Source organism: Acartia tonsa, chromosome 14 (genome assembly GCF_053477335.1).
Source record: "Acartia tonsa isolate MP-2025a chromosome 14, ASM5347733v1, whole genome shotgun sequence".
In the NCBI taxonomy this organism is placed as follows: Eukaryota; Metazoa; Arthropoda; class Copepoda; order Calanoida; family Acartiidae; genus Acartia; species Acartia tonsa.
In genome coordinates this window covers 5,278,868-5,292,141 of record NC_137273.1, presented here as the reverse complement: position 1 = coordinate 5,292,141, position 13,274 = coordinate 5,278,868, and the positions used below count along the sequence as shown (strand labels likewise).

Here is a 13,274-nt window from a genome sequence, read left to right as displayed (position 1 = left end):
AAGCTATTGTATAACTTAGGTTGTACGTCTGTCTATCTTAGTCATGCTGAGAATTTTAAACATAGCAAGCAAAACCTTGTCCTTCATAAAATCTGGAACAGCCAAGAACTAATAATGTACGGGTAGTACACGTCTTGTGAAAACTCGCGTAAAATCTGACTTTCTATGATTTCATCTTGATTATTCCACATCATTTAGAGGGACCAATGATGACTTATATGTTAGTTTATCGTACTACATCCAATTTTTGGATCCTTACACTCCTGATGTCGTAAAATGATGCAGCAAAAATAGATTATTATTTTACGCACTCTCTTACACGAGTAGTGGGTCGTACATTTGAGGGGGTGGGGCAGGTGCGTCAGGGTGTTTTAGGGTAGGCAGTTATTTTATTTGCGTCAACTATTTAAACTGACGCAAAAGTTAGAAGCGTCAATCCATCGTTGGAGCTTGTTTGAGCTAGCTGCGAATTCTTACGACAGAAGTTTTATTTTAAACTTGGTCAGTTTCCCCCATATCAAAACCTACAAAAATGAAGGCTTTCATCGCTGTTGCTACTCTGGCTATTGCCGTAAGTATCATTTTATATCCGTATGGCTTCGAAGCCGATTGATATCCGTTGGATTAGAACCGGTTCTCAGCCATACTGATCTTTTTTTTTTACAAATCATGAAATTAATACCACTTTGTTAGCCCTGACCTTCGTCATCTCGGGGCTAACAAAACTAGTTTCAATCTTATAATTTTTTTATTTTAATATCTGCAGAAAAATGTCTATAATATAATGCGATAACTATTCTTTGCTCTGTTGAGATTTATGGCGCAATGTTGTCATTATGTCGACAATTATGGCATTATATATAAGTAGCAATAGTTTCATTCTTAAACCTTTAAAAATGCCGAGGATAGCCAATGAGTTATGATTCTCTTATATATACTAATGAGAATGTATGATTAGGAAACCATAACCCCTAAAGGCTAGTGTAAGAATTTGATAGCCTATTGTCTAATATTGATATAATAACAGCATAAACGTTTTCAGGATTCCAATCATCTTTTACCTTTACCTTTTATCATTATATCAAGCAGTAAGGTTTTTTTTTTGTTTGTTTAGGGTAATTTTCTCCTAAGCGTTTGGCAATTTTGCTATTTTACCTCCCCTAGATGCTTTGGGCGCAGTATCATACTACATTCTATGTTTTACACTTGTAAATTAATAAGAGCTCAAAATATTTGACAATTAAAAATACATATCTTATTATTTTAAGATTATCAGATAATTTTGCAAAGTATTACAATATAACAATGTAATTTTACAACGAAATCTTCGAAAAAATTTTCGCCACATATTTGCGTCCATAATATTTCCCGCCAACAGGGCAGCTTAAATATTTATTTTTCCCGCTATTTTTGCAGGTCCCCGCTGTCCTCTCCACCATCAGCTTGGGCACAACCACCGGTGTTGGTTTCCCCTTCATCACCCTGGGTGGAGCAACCACCGGTACCGCCGCCTCTGGCCTGGCCATTACTGGTCTGGCCTCCGGCACTGCTCTTGCCGCCGGTCTTGGAGGTTAGTATTTTTTGCATGGTTTTGAACCTTAATCTACAAGATTCAAAAGTATACCATATATTTCTATTAAATACAGTTGTAAGTTTTTGTTTGATAACTACTGAACTGATCAAGTCCTCCATTTTAAGAAAGCTTCCTAGTAGTTAGTATTTAATCTAAGATTTAAGTCAGGCTTTTTTTTGTCAAGTTTCGAATACAAAGCTCCTAGATGCTAGGGACGCATCCACTATTATTTCAAAGTATATCTGTAAAAAATACTACACTTCTCTTGTTAAATGGCAGATTTACAATATTAGGACAGCAATTAATACATTATTCTGTTGAAAATTCCTGCAAACCAGTTCTTTTGTTATTTCAAATTAATATAATAAATACAATTGTCCTTTTTTATCACATCCAGAATGCATGTAATACAATTTAAACAAAAAAATAGATAGTTTAGAATTTTAGAATGTAATTATTTTGTTAAAACTGCAATTAGTAAAAGTTAATTGCTCTAAAAAGATATAAAGTGAGATAGAAAACATCCATAAAAGCGAGACAAATCGTATGAAGCAAATTGCTAAAATACAAGATGCATAACATGGCCCAATCGTCTTATGGAAAAAAATTAAAGATGTAAATTAATGGGAAAATTATATCATGTCTAAATTAATGATTAATTACAAATGCACCGACAGAACGACGCCAAAAATAAGAAAAGCATCGCTTCTAGCGAGAAAATTTAAATATACACAAGCTTTTATTTTTTCCTTCTAAAACCCTCTTTCTATCATATTTTCAAGACGTCACCGAAACTGTCCCAATTTTGTATAACTTTTGCGGAACAAGTTCCAATTACGTCATATTTTTCTTTCCCGAAAAAGAGAAGGGGGAAAGAAAAAAAAGGGAAGGGGGGAAGAAAAAAGAGATGGGAGAAAAGGGGGTTTTCCCCTTCTCTTTTGAAGAGATTTTCTTCCCCCCCTCCCTTTTTCAGGAAAGAAAAATACGACGTAATTGGAACTTGTTCCGCAAAAGTTATACAAAATTGGGACAGTTTCGGTGACGTCCGAATAACACACGCTAATTTTATGTTCAACAAACAAACTTACAGATAAGACTCAGTAATGAACGATTCGCTCTTAAAATTGTCAAGAAAATTACTTGAAATGAACTTTTGTTTCAAAATTTAACCATGAAAAAAGTTGATATATTTGATAAGCCAATGCCAAGCGTTTCAGATAATGAAAACCATTGCTTTTTCGTAGTTGGGTTGTCAAGACTTTTGGAAAATAGCATAAAACCTGCAAATACAACTTATTCAATTGATTTAGTATACAGTTATAGATATAGGATTTTTTTTGTCTGAAGCAAAATATCTCGAAAACAGATTGTACAATTAACAATTTCTTTTTATAATTCGTGACGGTTTTATGCTATTGACTACCACAACCTTTCTCTTTCCCTTTAGCAGCAATTATTTTAAAATAGGAACGCTTTAGCTTAAAATCTTAAAATTCGAATCCGGTGGATAGGAACCGGTTCTCATCCGTACGAAAAAACTGTGTCTAGCATCGTATTATATCCAGCTTTCTACGAATATAAAAATGTACAATCATAAGATTAAAACCAGTTTTTTTAGCCGGTGCCTTCGGCACCTCGGGGCTAAAAAAACTAGTTTTAATCTTATAATTGTACATTCTATATCCGCGGAAAGCCGTTTATAATACGATGCGAGAAATAACTATTCCTAAATAATATTCACTATCCTAAGAAGTTAACACATGAAACTGCATTTTAGGACATAATTTATAATATATCCATTTAATGCATTTCAGAGAAAAAACAAAAAAATTATCAACCATAAAATTTCAATTTCCCAATTATATTTTTAGTATAGAAGCTACTCTATAGTTCATGTTAGTTTTCCTGTTGGTTTTAGTACACAAATGAATAGATTTAACATTTAATTTTCTCCCCCTCCCTCCCCAAGCAAAAAAGAAATAAACATGCACTGAAACAAAATAATAAATGAACATATTTTTGTCGACTACAAGGCAATAAAAGTTACCATGGCTGACATTTTATCGACAAAAGATTATTTCAATGATTTTATTATCATAATATTTTATTGTCATAATGCCAAAACAAAATTGAAAATTGTATGAATGGATATATTATTACTTGGATGTCACATTATATTTTCATGTTCTCTAATGAAATGAAACTTGCAGCGGGATAAAATAACGATAGTACCACCCACCCATTTTAACCCATCCCCTTCGCTTCTTTTCTAGGAACGAACTGACCAATAAATGAGTTCCTTATTAGCAACCTAAATTTACGACAAATTTTCCCCTGGTAATATATCCACTTATTTTCTATACCCATTCTTTTATTAGAATTGTCTCCCTGTCATAATATTCACGTTTATTTATTTAATTATTTTAGGTGTTGCACTAGCCGCTGGTGCAGGAGCTTTGGCCGCTGTTGCCCTGAGGGCCGGCAGCCGTGGTAAGAGGTCTGTCGTGGACGATGAGCAGATCGGCGAACAGTTTATCTTTGATGCTATCAACGCCATGGACAAGAATGACTGCGGAAAGAGGTAATTTTGCACTAGCTCGCCTAAGCAAAATATTTAAAATTACTACGCAATGCTCTTCAATTCCACGACTTTTGTCCTAAAACTGCACTTGGTAATAATGAGTTGCGCCTGTTACCATTTCTAACATGTTATTAAATACGAATTTAATTAAATCTAAAATTTGAATGGTTTAAAGTCACATTTCTTAAAAGAAACGATACAATTCCTCTAAATTACATATCAAGAAATTCCTAGAAGTTGAGAGCCATTATTTAACAGGCAGGGAGTGGTCAATAGCTGATATTTTATTCTACAGCCTTACTTCTATCCCTATATTTCAAACATAATTTCAAGAATTTGGGAGAGGGGTGATTACTTTGTAGTCCACGACCTGTCCTTAACTATCCATGACTATTTACAATAAAATTCCCAAAGCTAAAAAAATGCAAATTAGTACAAAGCTTATTTGCAAATTTGAGATTTTTTACTTTATAGAGTTTATGTAGCACTTTGATTTCCAATTTATAAAAAAATCGTATATAATCATATTTATAAACATATTCCTAAAGTACTAAAAAAAACTTTTTTATTCATAGTAAAAAATATTAGGATAAAGATTAGCAAAACGTGAAATGGATGATTTAAATTTTTCTGAAGGTCACTTTTAAGGGCATGGTTTTTTAAAGTCAAAACTTATTGCTGCGCTACTTATGAGCATATTTATTCTTATTTAATCTATATAACTATTCCAAAAAGCATTCATGATTTTTTTTCTATAATTATCTTTGATTGTTAATCTATGTACTATTAAACTACAATGCTCATCTTATTGGATTTAAGCAAGGAGGGAGGGAAAAACGTTGGGAACTTTCAATGAACCTTGATTGTAATGGATTGTATTTTTTGACCATTGTCTTATCCCTTAAGCTCCCTGAGACTTATTACCAGACTTATATAGTAGTATATTATTTTTTAAAAAAGATGAATATTTTTTTCGTCCCTAGCCTCTAGTAAAACTTACTACTTTCTGATATTTAGATACGTGTGCGAGATCGCTGCTACCCCTGTCGAGCTGTTGACCCAGTCTGAGATCACCTCCCTGCTGTTGTTCCAGACCCAGTCCAGCCTGCCCGAGAGCGGCAAGGCCAAGTACGACGAGGCCGTCAGGCTCGGCGTCCTCTCCAGGAACCCCGTGGCCTGCCAGAAGAGGTACGCCACCTGTCCCGTCCTCAAGAACTGAATACAGAGTAGCTGTGCTACTTTTTTTTCTCTAGAATCTTTGTATATATTGTATATTATACCTGGGTTCTGATGCCTGTTCTGGTGGCGGTACAGGTCGTCAGGTTGTGCAGCCCTCCAGTCAAAAAAATGACTGCCACCTATCTCTAGTCCAAAGTCTAAGTTTTTAATTGTTTTGTTATAGAAAGCTTGAAATATATCTATTATGAAAAAAATATTTGTATTTTTTATTATTTATAATATTTTAATTTTTAACAAGAATGACATCATCCATTAAAACAGATCTAAATATGAACAGCACAGTATCCAAGTCCCTAGCCCATGTATTTAACAGAAGTCTACCATTTTAATGCCTAACTTTTTCTATTTTAGTAACCTATCTAATGGGAGGGGGGATATTTGTTGAATTGTTATCATCCTTGTTTCGTAAATTGTTTTACACCTTTTGACATTAGAAGATTGTTAAACAGACGCAATAGCTGACTATTGATGATATACCTATTAGATAATAAAAGAGCATCTTAAAGTCTAAGCTTAATTCAACAAGTAAAAAATTTTTTGAAAAAAAGATCAATTTCCTTAAATATATTTCTACAAGGCAGACAATGTCCATAAAAGCGAAGCTCTAAAATGAGACGGTAAGACAAACGAACATCAACAATTGCAGTGCCAAATAAGACTAAGCCCAAAATACATAACTTTTGCACCACGTCGTCTTCCTGTGACGTCATATTCTCCATCTCTTTTTTAGGGAATTTTTTTCACCCTTCTCCTCTAATCTCCCCCATTTTATGACGTCACAGGAAGACGACGTGGTGCAACAGTTATGTATTTTGGGCTTCGTCCCAAATAATAAGCACAATATGTATAAATTTAAAGAATTAACAAAATTTTATATATTTTATGTTCAAGGACATACTTACATTTTTAGGACTTGATCAATGATCATACAGTTTTTTTAGCTTAACATTGTACCATGTTGTCTTAGGAATCATTGTTCTGTAAATAAGATGAATGGGATTGTTATATGTGAAATTTTAGTCTTTCTTGTAACAATTATATGTTGCTTCGCTTTCTAAATCGTACCTAACTGTTACTGGAAAACCACGCAAAGTTTGAAATTGGTAGGTAAATTCTAACATGCCCAAATAAACGACAAGATCTAAATAAGACCAGAATAAAAGTTTTATTTTTTTCTTAAATTGTTAGGCCAAACAAATATATAACTATCAATCTTTACAGTCTTTCAATTAAGATTTTTCCAAACAATACTTGGATGTGAATCCAATATTACACTTGACAAAAAACCTGAAAAGGATGACAATATTCAAAATGCAACGCATTGAATTAGCTGAGTGAAAGGTACAGAAATTGCCAAAATATACAAGAAAAAGCATAGGATCTAAAAGTAATGGCGGAAAATCCGAGTAAATTTTCGAAAATGCATTAATATTCTAAATTTTTTTTTATGACAAAAAGTTAAAAGCAGCATATTGACCTTAGGATGGCCGTTAATAGGTATTCTTGGCGCCAGAAGTACCCGGTCCTTGGATCGTCCTGATAACTTAAAACTTAAAGACACAAAATAACATACAGTAGGTCTTGGTATTGCATGTCTAACCCCTGCGGGGTTCCTAATTCTATGCGGAGCTTTCCTATACCCTTTAACCTGATCTAAAATAATACACAAAAAACTATCGGCCACCCTTACCTTATTTTGAATTTATTCTAAAATAAGGGGTCGGGTTTACGCCTGCTCGACTAGGCACTTTGAGTGAAACCTCCTAATTTTACATAAAAAATCTTCGGAATGGATGGAAAATTGGAGATATTTGAGATAGCCATTTAAAGATATGCACATATCTCCCTATATTCTCTTGTTATCTCCGTATTATTGGACAAACGTCGACGTAGATTTCAGGCAATCTCATACACAACAACAAGTTAATAGTCTATCAGCCATGACTGTTTTGAAAAATATTCATAAACCAAGGGATCTAAAAGGGTTAAGCCAATGAACGATAAATTTATGTACATCCCCAATGCTGATAATTGAAACGTTTGATAACCTAACTTAATGAATCAACCAATCAAAACTCACCAAATGTCTTTAACTAATAAGAAAACGATATTATAAAACTAGTGTAATAAACAGCCTAATGTTCCCTCTTCCTTTGCATAAACCATAGAACTTATATTTGAACGCAGTTTCCTACATTTATTAAAATTCTTTTGAACTAAATAAAAACCAACCAACATTTAAGACTTACAGAAAAGCTATTCTACAATTAATTGCGTGCTAAAATTTCTATGAAATGAATCGCTCATTGACCACTAACTAAGAGCGTATTCCAATTAATTAATTAAAGAAGTAAATAAAAAAGGTTTTAATTCTGTTTAGTATAAGCTAAAGCTTTGTAAGTGTATAATATGGTAATCTGTTTAATTCACTGTAACGGACAGGCAATGAAAAACCATTCAATAAAATATAATTTAAAAAAAGAAGTTATTTGGGTGTGTTGGTATGTTATTGATTTAGACACTATACCTGCCATAACATTGATTGTTAAAGACATTATAATAATTTGTTTATTCTTTATTTTTGTCCAATTTTAACATTTCAAAACGTTAATTGCTTAAAATCAAGAAACTATAAAGCTTTGATATTATGTTTGCGCCATAAATTACCCCTTCTGATGATTTAAATTTCTCGTGAACAAATTTTGACACTTCAGGTATAGTCCCTTTCGTAACATCGCACCTTATAGGGTGCCAATTACCTGACCTAGGGGGCAATCACCTAACCCACTATAACCTATAAAAAGACTTTTTAAAAATACGACGAATCTGCCTTTTATGAGGGAAAGTTTCACTGAAGAAAAAACGCGTAAAATAAGTCTTTTTCGCGCATTTCTCTGCACTGCGAGATAATTATGCATTATTCATATATGGCTATTCCAGATTATTTGTAGGCCTTCTTATGCCGCTTAAAACAGTGTGCGGGCATGATCTGTACATTCAGCCGTTTGGCAGCTAGCGCCCTTGGATCAAACGTCCCCCCCCCTCCCCCCCAAAAAAGAAGTCTTTTGTTCCTACTTCTTTTTAAACTATAAAAGTGGAGGTTTGACTTCTCCCTCCCCTTTAACCCAAGTGCCTCTTGAAGCCTCTAAGGAGTAAGAAAATAATAATAATGAGATATTTGTTGAATGGTTTATGCTCAGGATCAACTCAGTTTGGAAGATTCAGGTAGGTGAAAATTTTTAAGAGGCATAACCAATGAAGTCAGAGCTTTTTATATTTTAATCATTAGGATTAACATTAGGGTTTTCTAAGGTCGAGGAGTGAGGAGGGAGATGGTATAAAGTAACCCCCCCCCCATAGATGTCCTCGGGCATAGCTTTTCTTCAACTAATTGTAAATGCCCGACAAAATTTTAATAATTTTGAGGAAAGAATAGTTATTTTTCGCATCGTATTATATACGGCTTGTACATTTTTATATTCGTAGAAATCTGGATAAAATACGATGCTAGACATAGTTTTTTCGTATGGATGAGAACCGGTTCCTATCCATCAGATTCGAATGAATACGAGAAAAAAGGATTAAAATCAATTAATGAGCGAATGGTCAGTTTTCAGAAAAAAAAGAAATATGTGATAATCAGAAGCAGAGGTATACGACGTCTTTCCGTACTAAAAGAACTCTTTGTATGCTCTTTAAATACAATTAAGTACTCTTTGTACATTTTTCTATTAAATAAAAATCTTTTGTTGAGGGATTGTGAAGGTTTATTTGAGTCATCAATTTTGTGTTTTAGATTTCTTTAATCTTTTTTTTATAAAACGAAATCAACAATTGAAATTTTCCAAAAGATCGTTTTTTGAATTTTATTATTATTAGAGGGAAGATAATAATCTTTTCGTTACATATCCATTTATCCTTGAGAAATATATTTGTTTACAAACAAGACAATAACATCTGATTTAATCAGCTGTAGTACGAAGTCTAGAAATTGGTTATAGAACTATATCTTATACAGAAATTACAGCATATTTGAACTCAAAACGGGCTGGAATGCAATTGTGATATTTATCGTAGAACACTCTTTGTAGCCACTCAAAGTTGGAGCATGAATAAATAATATTATTTGGAATTTTTCTCGTCATTTGGACAAATATTGTACTTGTGGTAATAATAAAAAATATTTGTTTTTGTGAATTATTTAAAAAAGGTATATTTTCTTCATTTTTTTTGTATACTAAATATTTTTTTATGCAAGGTAGTTAAAAGTGCCTTGTTTTTTAAACTTTATTACTTTAAGATTTGAATAAGAAAAAACTATCTCAACCTTACATAACCTTTTTAAAAAGTAAAAATATAATCTTATTTTTAAGGTCAAACTGTTTGTTTAAAGCTTTTGATTTTAAAAAAGAATGAGAGGTTATTTCGTATTGAAATGGTGACAATAAATCAAATTATAATTTTATGGGTAAATATGTGGTTCTGGTAAATCTAGATTTAACTGGTTTTTATGACCAAACTTTATCAGACTAAGGGACAAATATTTTTTTTTTGATGTAAATATTCGCTGGTATTAACTTAAATTTTTTGGGGATTTTTTTCTAGGGGAGATTTCTCTTGGGTGGGTGGTGGTACCCAGCCCCAAAATAGTAATTAACCTTCCCAGGAGAAGCTACCCTGAAAAGGAGAACCATATAAGTTCAGCGGTTAGCGAGATCCTTTGGTACAAACATACAGACAAACACACACAGATAGACAAACAACAATCCTGTTACTTTATTATAGGACTAGCAGCTTCGACCCCAGAGGCCTCTAGTAGCACGTTAAATGTTTGGTTTAAAAAAAGTACGTTACCTATCTATGTTGCGTTCAAGTCTCTACGTTACCTATCTATGTTGACGTTGAGTTCAAGTCTCTACGAATATTAAATTTTTTTCGATTTTTTTGTGATTTCTCTTTGGAGGGTGGTGGTTCCCTCCTCCAAAATAGTTATAAACCTTCACGGGACCTATTAGAAGCTACCCTGTTAAGGAGAACCATGTCGGTTCAGCGGTTAGCGAGATATTTTAGTACAAACATACAGACAAACACACAGATAGAAAAACAACAATCCTGTTACTTTATTATAGGGATAAAAATTACTGCCCATCAAAGAGTTTGATATTATATGAAGTTTTCATGATTTAAAAATGATTTTCAAGAGAAATTCTTGTAGGGGAAATTTTAACCTTACCTCCACTAAATAGCTAAAAACATATAAGAAGCTCCCCTGAAAAGGAGAACCCAATCAGACCAGAGGATAGCGAGATCTTTACAGACCAATATACATACAAAGAGGCATTTTATTTCTTTCCTTAATTATCCCCTTAAATGTTTCCAAGCTACAAAAGGATATGCTTTTCTATAATTAGGGTCAGTCCGTCCGTCACAGTTAGTTCTTTTCGTTAGAATCATCCTATCGATTTCAAACTTTGCATGGTGATTCCTGTAGTAGTTAGGTACTATTTAGAAAGCGTAGCAACTCTTTAGTTAATCCCAAAATGTCCGTATGTCTATTTAAACATGTTGATTTTTTACTTTTTTTACATAAAATCTTTGTATGTTAGAATTATCCAATTCATCTGATTTATGGAATATTGATTCCTATTACAACAAGGTACAATGTTATAAGCCTCTATAATTAAGTCCTAAAAATGTAAGTATGTCCTTAAATAGTATTATGTATTTATGCCGTTTTGCAACAAATTTACAAGTATAAACAAAGCAATAATTTTGTTTATAATTTTAATAATCTGCTTATTCAGTTCTGACACTCTACAAGTTGTAATGTTCGTTTATCTTTCAATTTTAGAGCTTCGCTTTTACGGATGTTGTCATCCTTGTCACCTTTAAATGAGCATTAATTGACTTGAATTAACTATCTTCGTATCCCTGATTGATGTACTATACTCAAGGGTTGGTAGATGGTCAGCTGACTTGAGTTGCCGACTGTGTACGCAGTTTCCTCGGTGTTTCCTCATCCTATCTCAATATTTACTACTAGCTAAAAAGCTTCAAACTTCCAATCTTTCAAAATTTTGAACGTATAAACGATTTATACAATACATTCAAAACTTTAAATTTCAAATTTTTTTTTTTTTTTTTGAAATTTTAAGCTTTTTTAGCTAGTAGTAAATATTGAGATAGGATGAGGAAACACCGCGGAAACTGCGTACACATTTGGAAATTAAAATTCAGCACATCTGGTAGATATATCTTATCCAGGGATCTTAAGGGATATAGAACAATGGAGAAAAATTTTTGTGACATCTCCAATGATGACAAACAAAATTTCCATTTCTATAGATTAAAATAATAGTTCCAAAAGTGATTGAACAATTTTTTTTCAAGTTAAATGTTCCCTCCCTCCCTGTATAATATCAGATATAACATCTTAGAGTACTATTTAGTCCATTTAGAAACTTACAAATAAACAGTTGAATTTTGTAATTAATATTTCTAGTAAATAGATGTGATTTTTTTTCGTTAAAGGGATAGTTTAACGAAAAAAAAAGTGACTAGAGCATTTAAGTAACATAGATACCTATCTTAGAGTGTCCGTCCGTATGTTTTTATGACACTTAAAAACAGATTTTTTAGCTGATATTAAAGGTAGGTTTCTAAATTTTTGTTTCTAATAATTTTGCATGAATTCCGGATTTATCATAAAAACAAGGATGACAACATCCATAAAAGCGAAGCTCTGAAACTGTAGGACAAACGGACATTAACACTTGTATAGTTTCAGAACTGAATAATCAGAATATAAAAGTATAAGATTTGAAGCAAAATTGTAAGTAAATTTGTTGAAAAACTGCTTGATACAGGATAATGTTTATGGACATACTTACATCTTTAGGACTTGATTATAAAGTTGCTTCGCTTAAAATATTGTTCTTTGTTGTCCCAGGAATCAATATACCAAAAATAAGATCAATCGGATAATTAGATCACATAAAAATTTGATGTTAAAAAAGTAAAAAACTCATCATGTTTAAAATGGACGTACGGACATTTTGGTAATGATTATAGAGTTGCTACGCTTTCTAAATCGTACCTAACTGCTAAAAGAATCACCATGCAAAAGGGATAGTTTCACGAAGTGCATTTAAAAAAAAGTAGTGAACTGTAAGTTTTTTCTATTTTAAATTACGTAGTAGTGCATAATATAAAGTTATTGATTAAAATTAAAAGATTTGACCAGGGATTTTCCTTAAAAAATGAGTTTTCATTTTTATTTTCAACTTCGATGCATGTTATATATGGCAAAAACTTTTTTGTCATAAATACAACTTTAGAAAGCATTTACTAGTTAATAGAACTTCAAACTTTTTATACAACAAAATACACATAACAACAATGAATGACCAATAAAATATTTAGTATAGTACTTAGAGTAGTGATCTTTTTATATGTCTTAGTAGAATATATTAGGCATTTGATAGATATGATTGTGATAAAGAATTTTAACATTGACCTGACCGAACTTTTTTTATTTGACAATATCTAAAAAAGTTAGTGATTTGCAACATAAATTACATGAGAATGGTCTTTTTATATAAATATATATATATGGTTTTAGTTATTTTCGCGTGAGATAATGTGTATATTGTAAGTAAACCGGACGGTTTTCTTCATTTAAAAAAAAAAGAATCTATAGAAAACCTGTCCTATAATGAACCGGACGTTATTTTTTATGTTTTTTAAGTAACTTGTCCCAAGGGGAACCCCTGTTCAATTTTTTTATAACTCTTGTGAAATATGTGGAAAAAGATTCTCTGATATTGGTGTTTTGGCTATACATATTTGGAAAAAATAGACCATTCTCATGTAATTTATGTG

The 13,274-nt window shown here is 32.3% G+C and overlaps 2 protein-coding genes across 2 annotated transcripts in view; both read left to right on the top strand.

Annotated features, from left to right (window-relative positions):
• Positions 1-383: 383 nt before the first annotated feature.
• LOC145306580 (uncharacterized) lies at positions 384-5,602 on the top strand. The gene is made up of 4 exons (XM_080148784.1): positions 384-571; positions 1,417-1,570; positions 4,001-4,154; positions 5,172-5,602. Exons 1-4 carry the CDS (start codon positions 533-535, stop codon positions 5,371-5,373), a joined length of 549 nt encoding a protein of 182 aa, XP_080004910.1. The 5' UTR covers positions 384-532; the 3' UTR covers positions 5,374-5,602.
• Positions 5,603-7,777: 2,175 nt separating this feature from the next.
• The window catches only part of LOC145306433 (uncharacterized), a 28,733-nt gene continuing 23,236 nt past the window's right edge, over positions 7,778-13,274 (top strand). The window contains exons 1-2 of the mRNA XM_080148528.1: positions 7,778-7,835; positions 8,594-8,618. Coding sequence (XP_080004654.1) covers positions 7,803-7,835; positions 8,594-8,618 — 58 coding nt within the window. The 5' untranslated portion in view covers positions 7,778-7,802. The remainder of the gene's footprint in view (positions 7,836-8,593; positions 8,619-13,274) is intronic.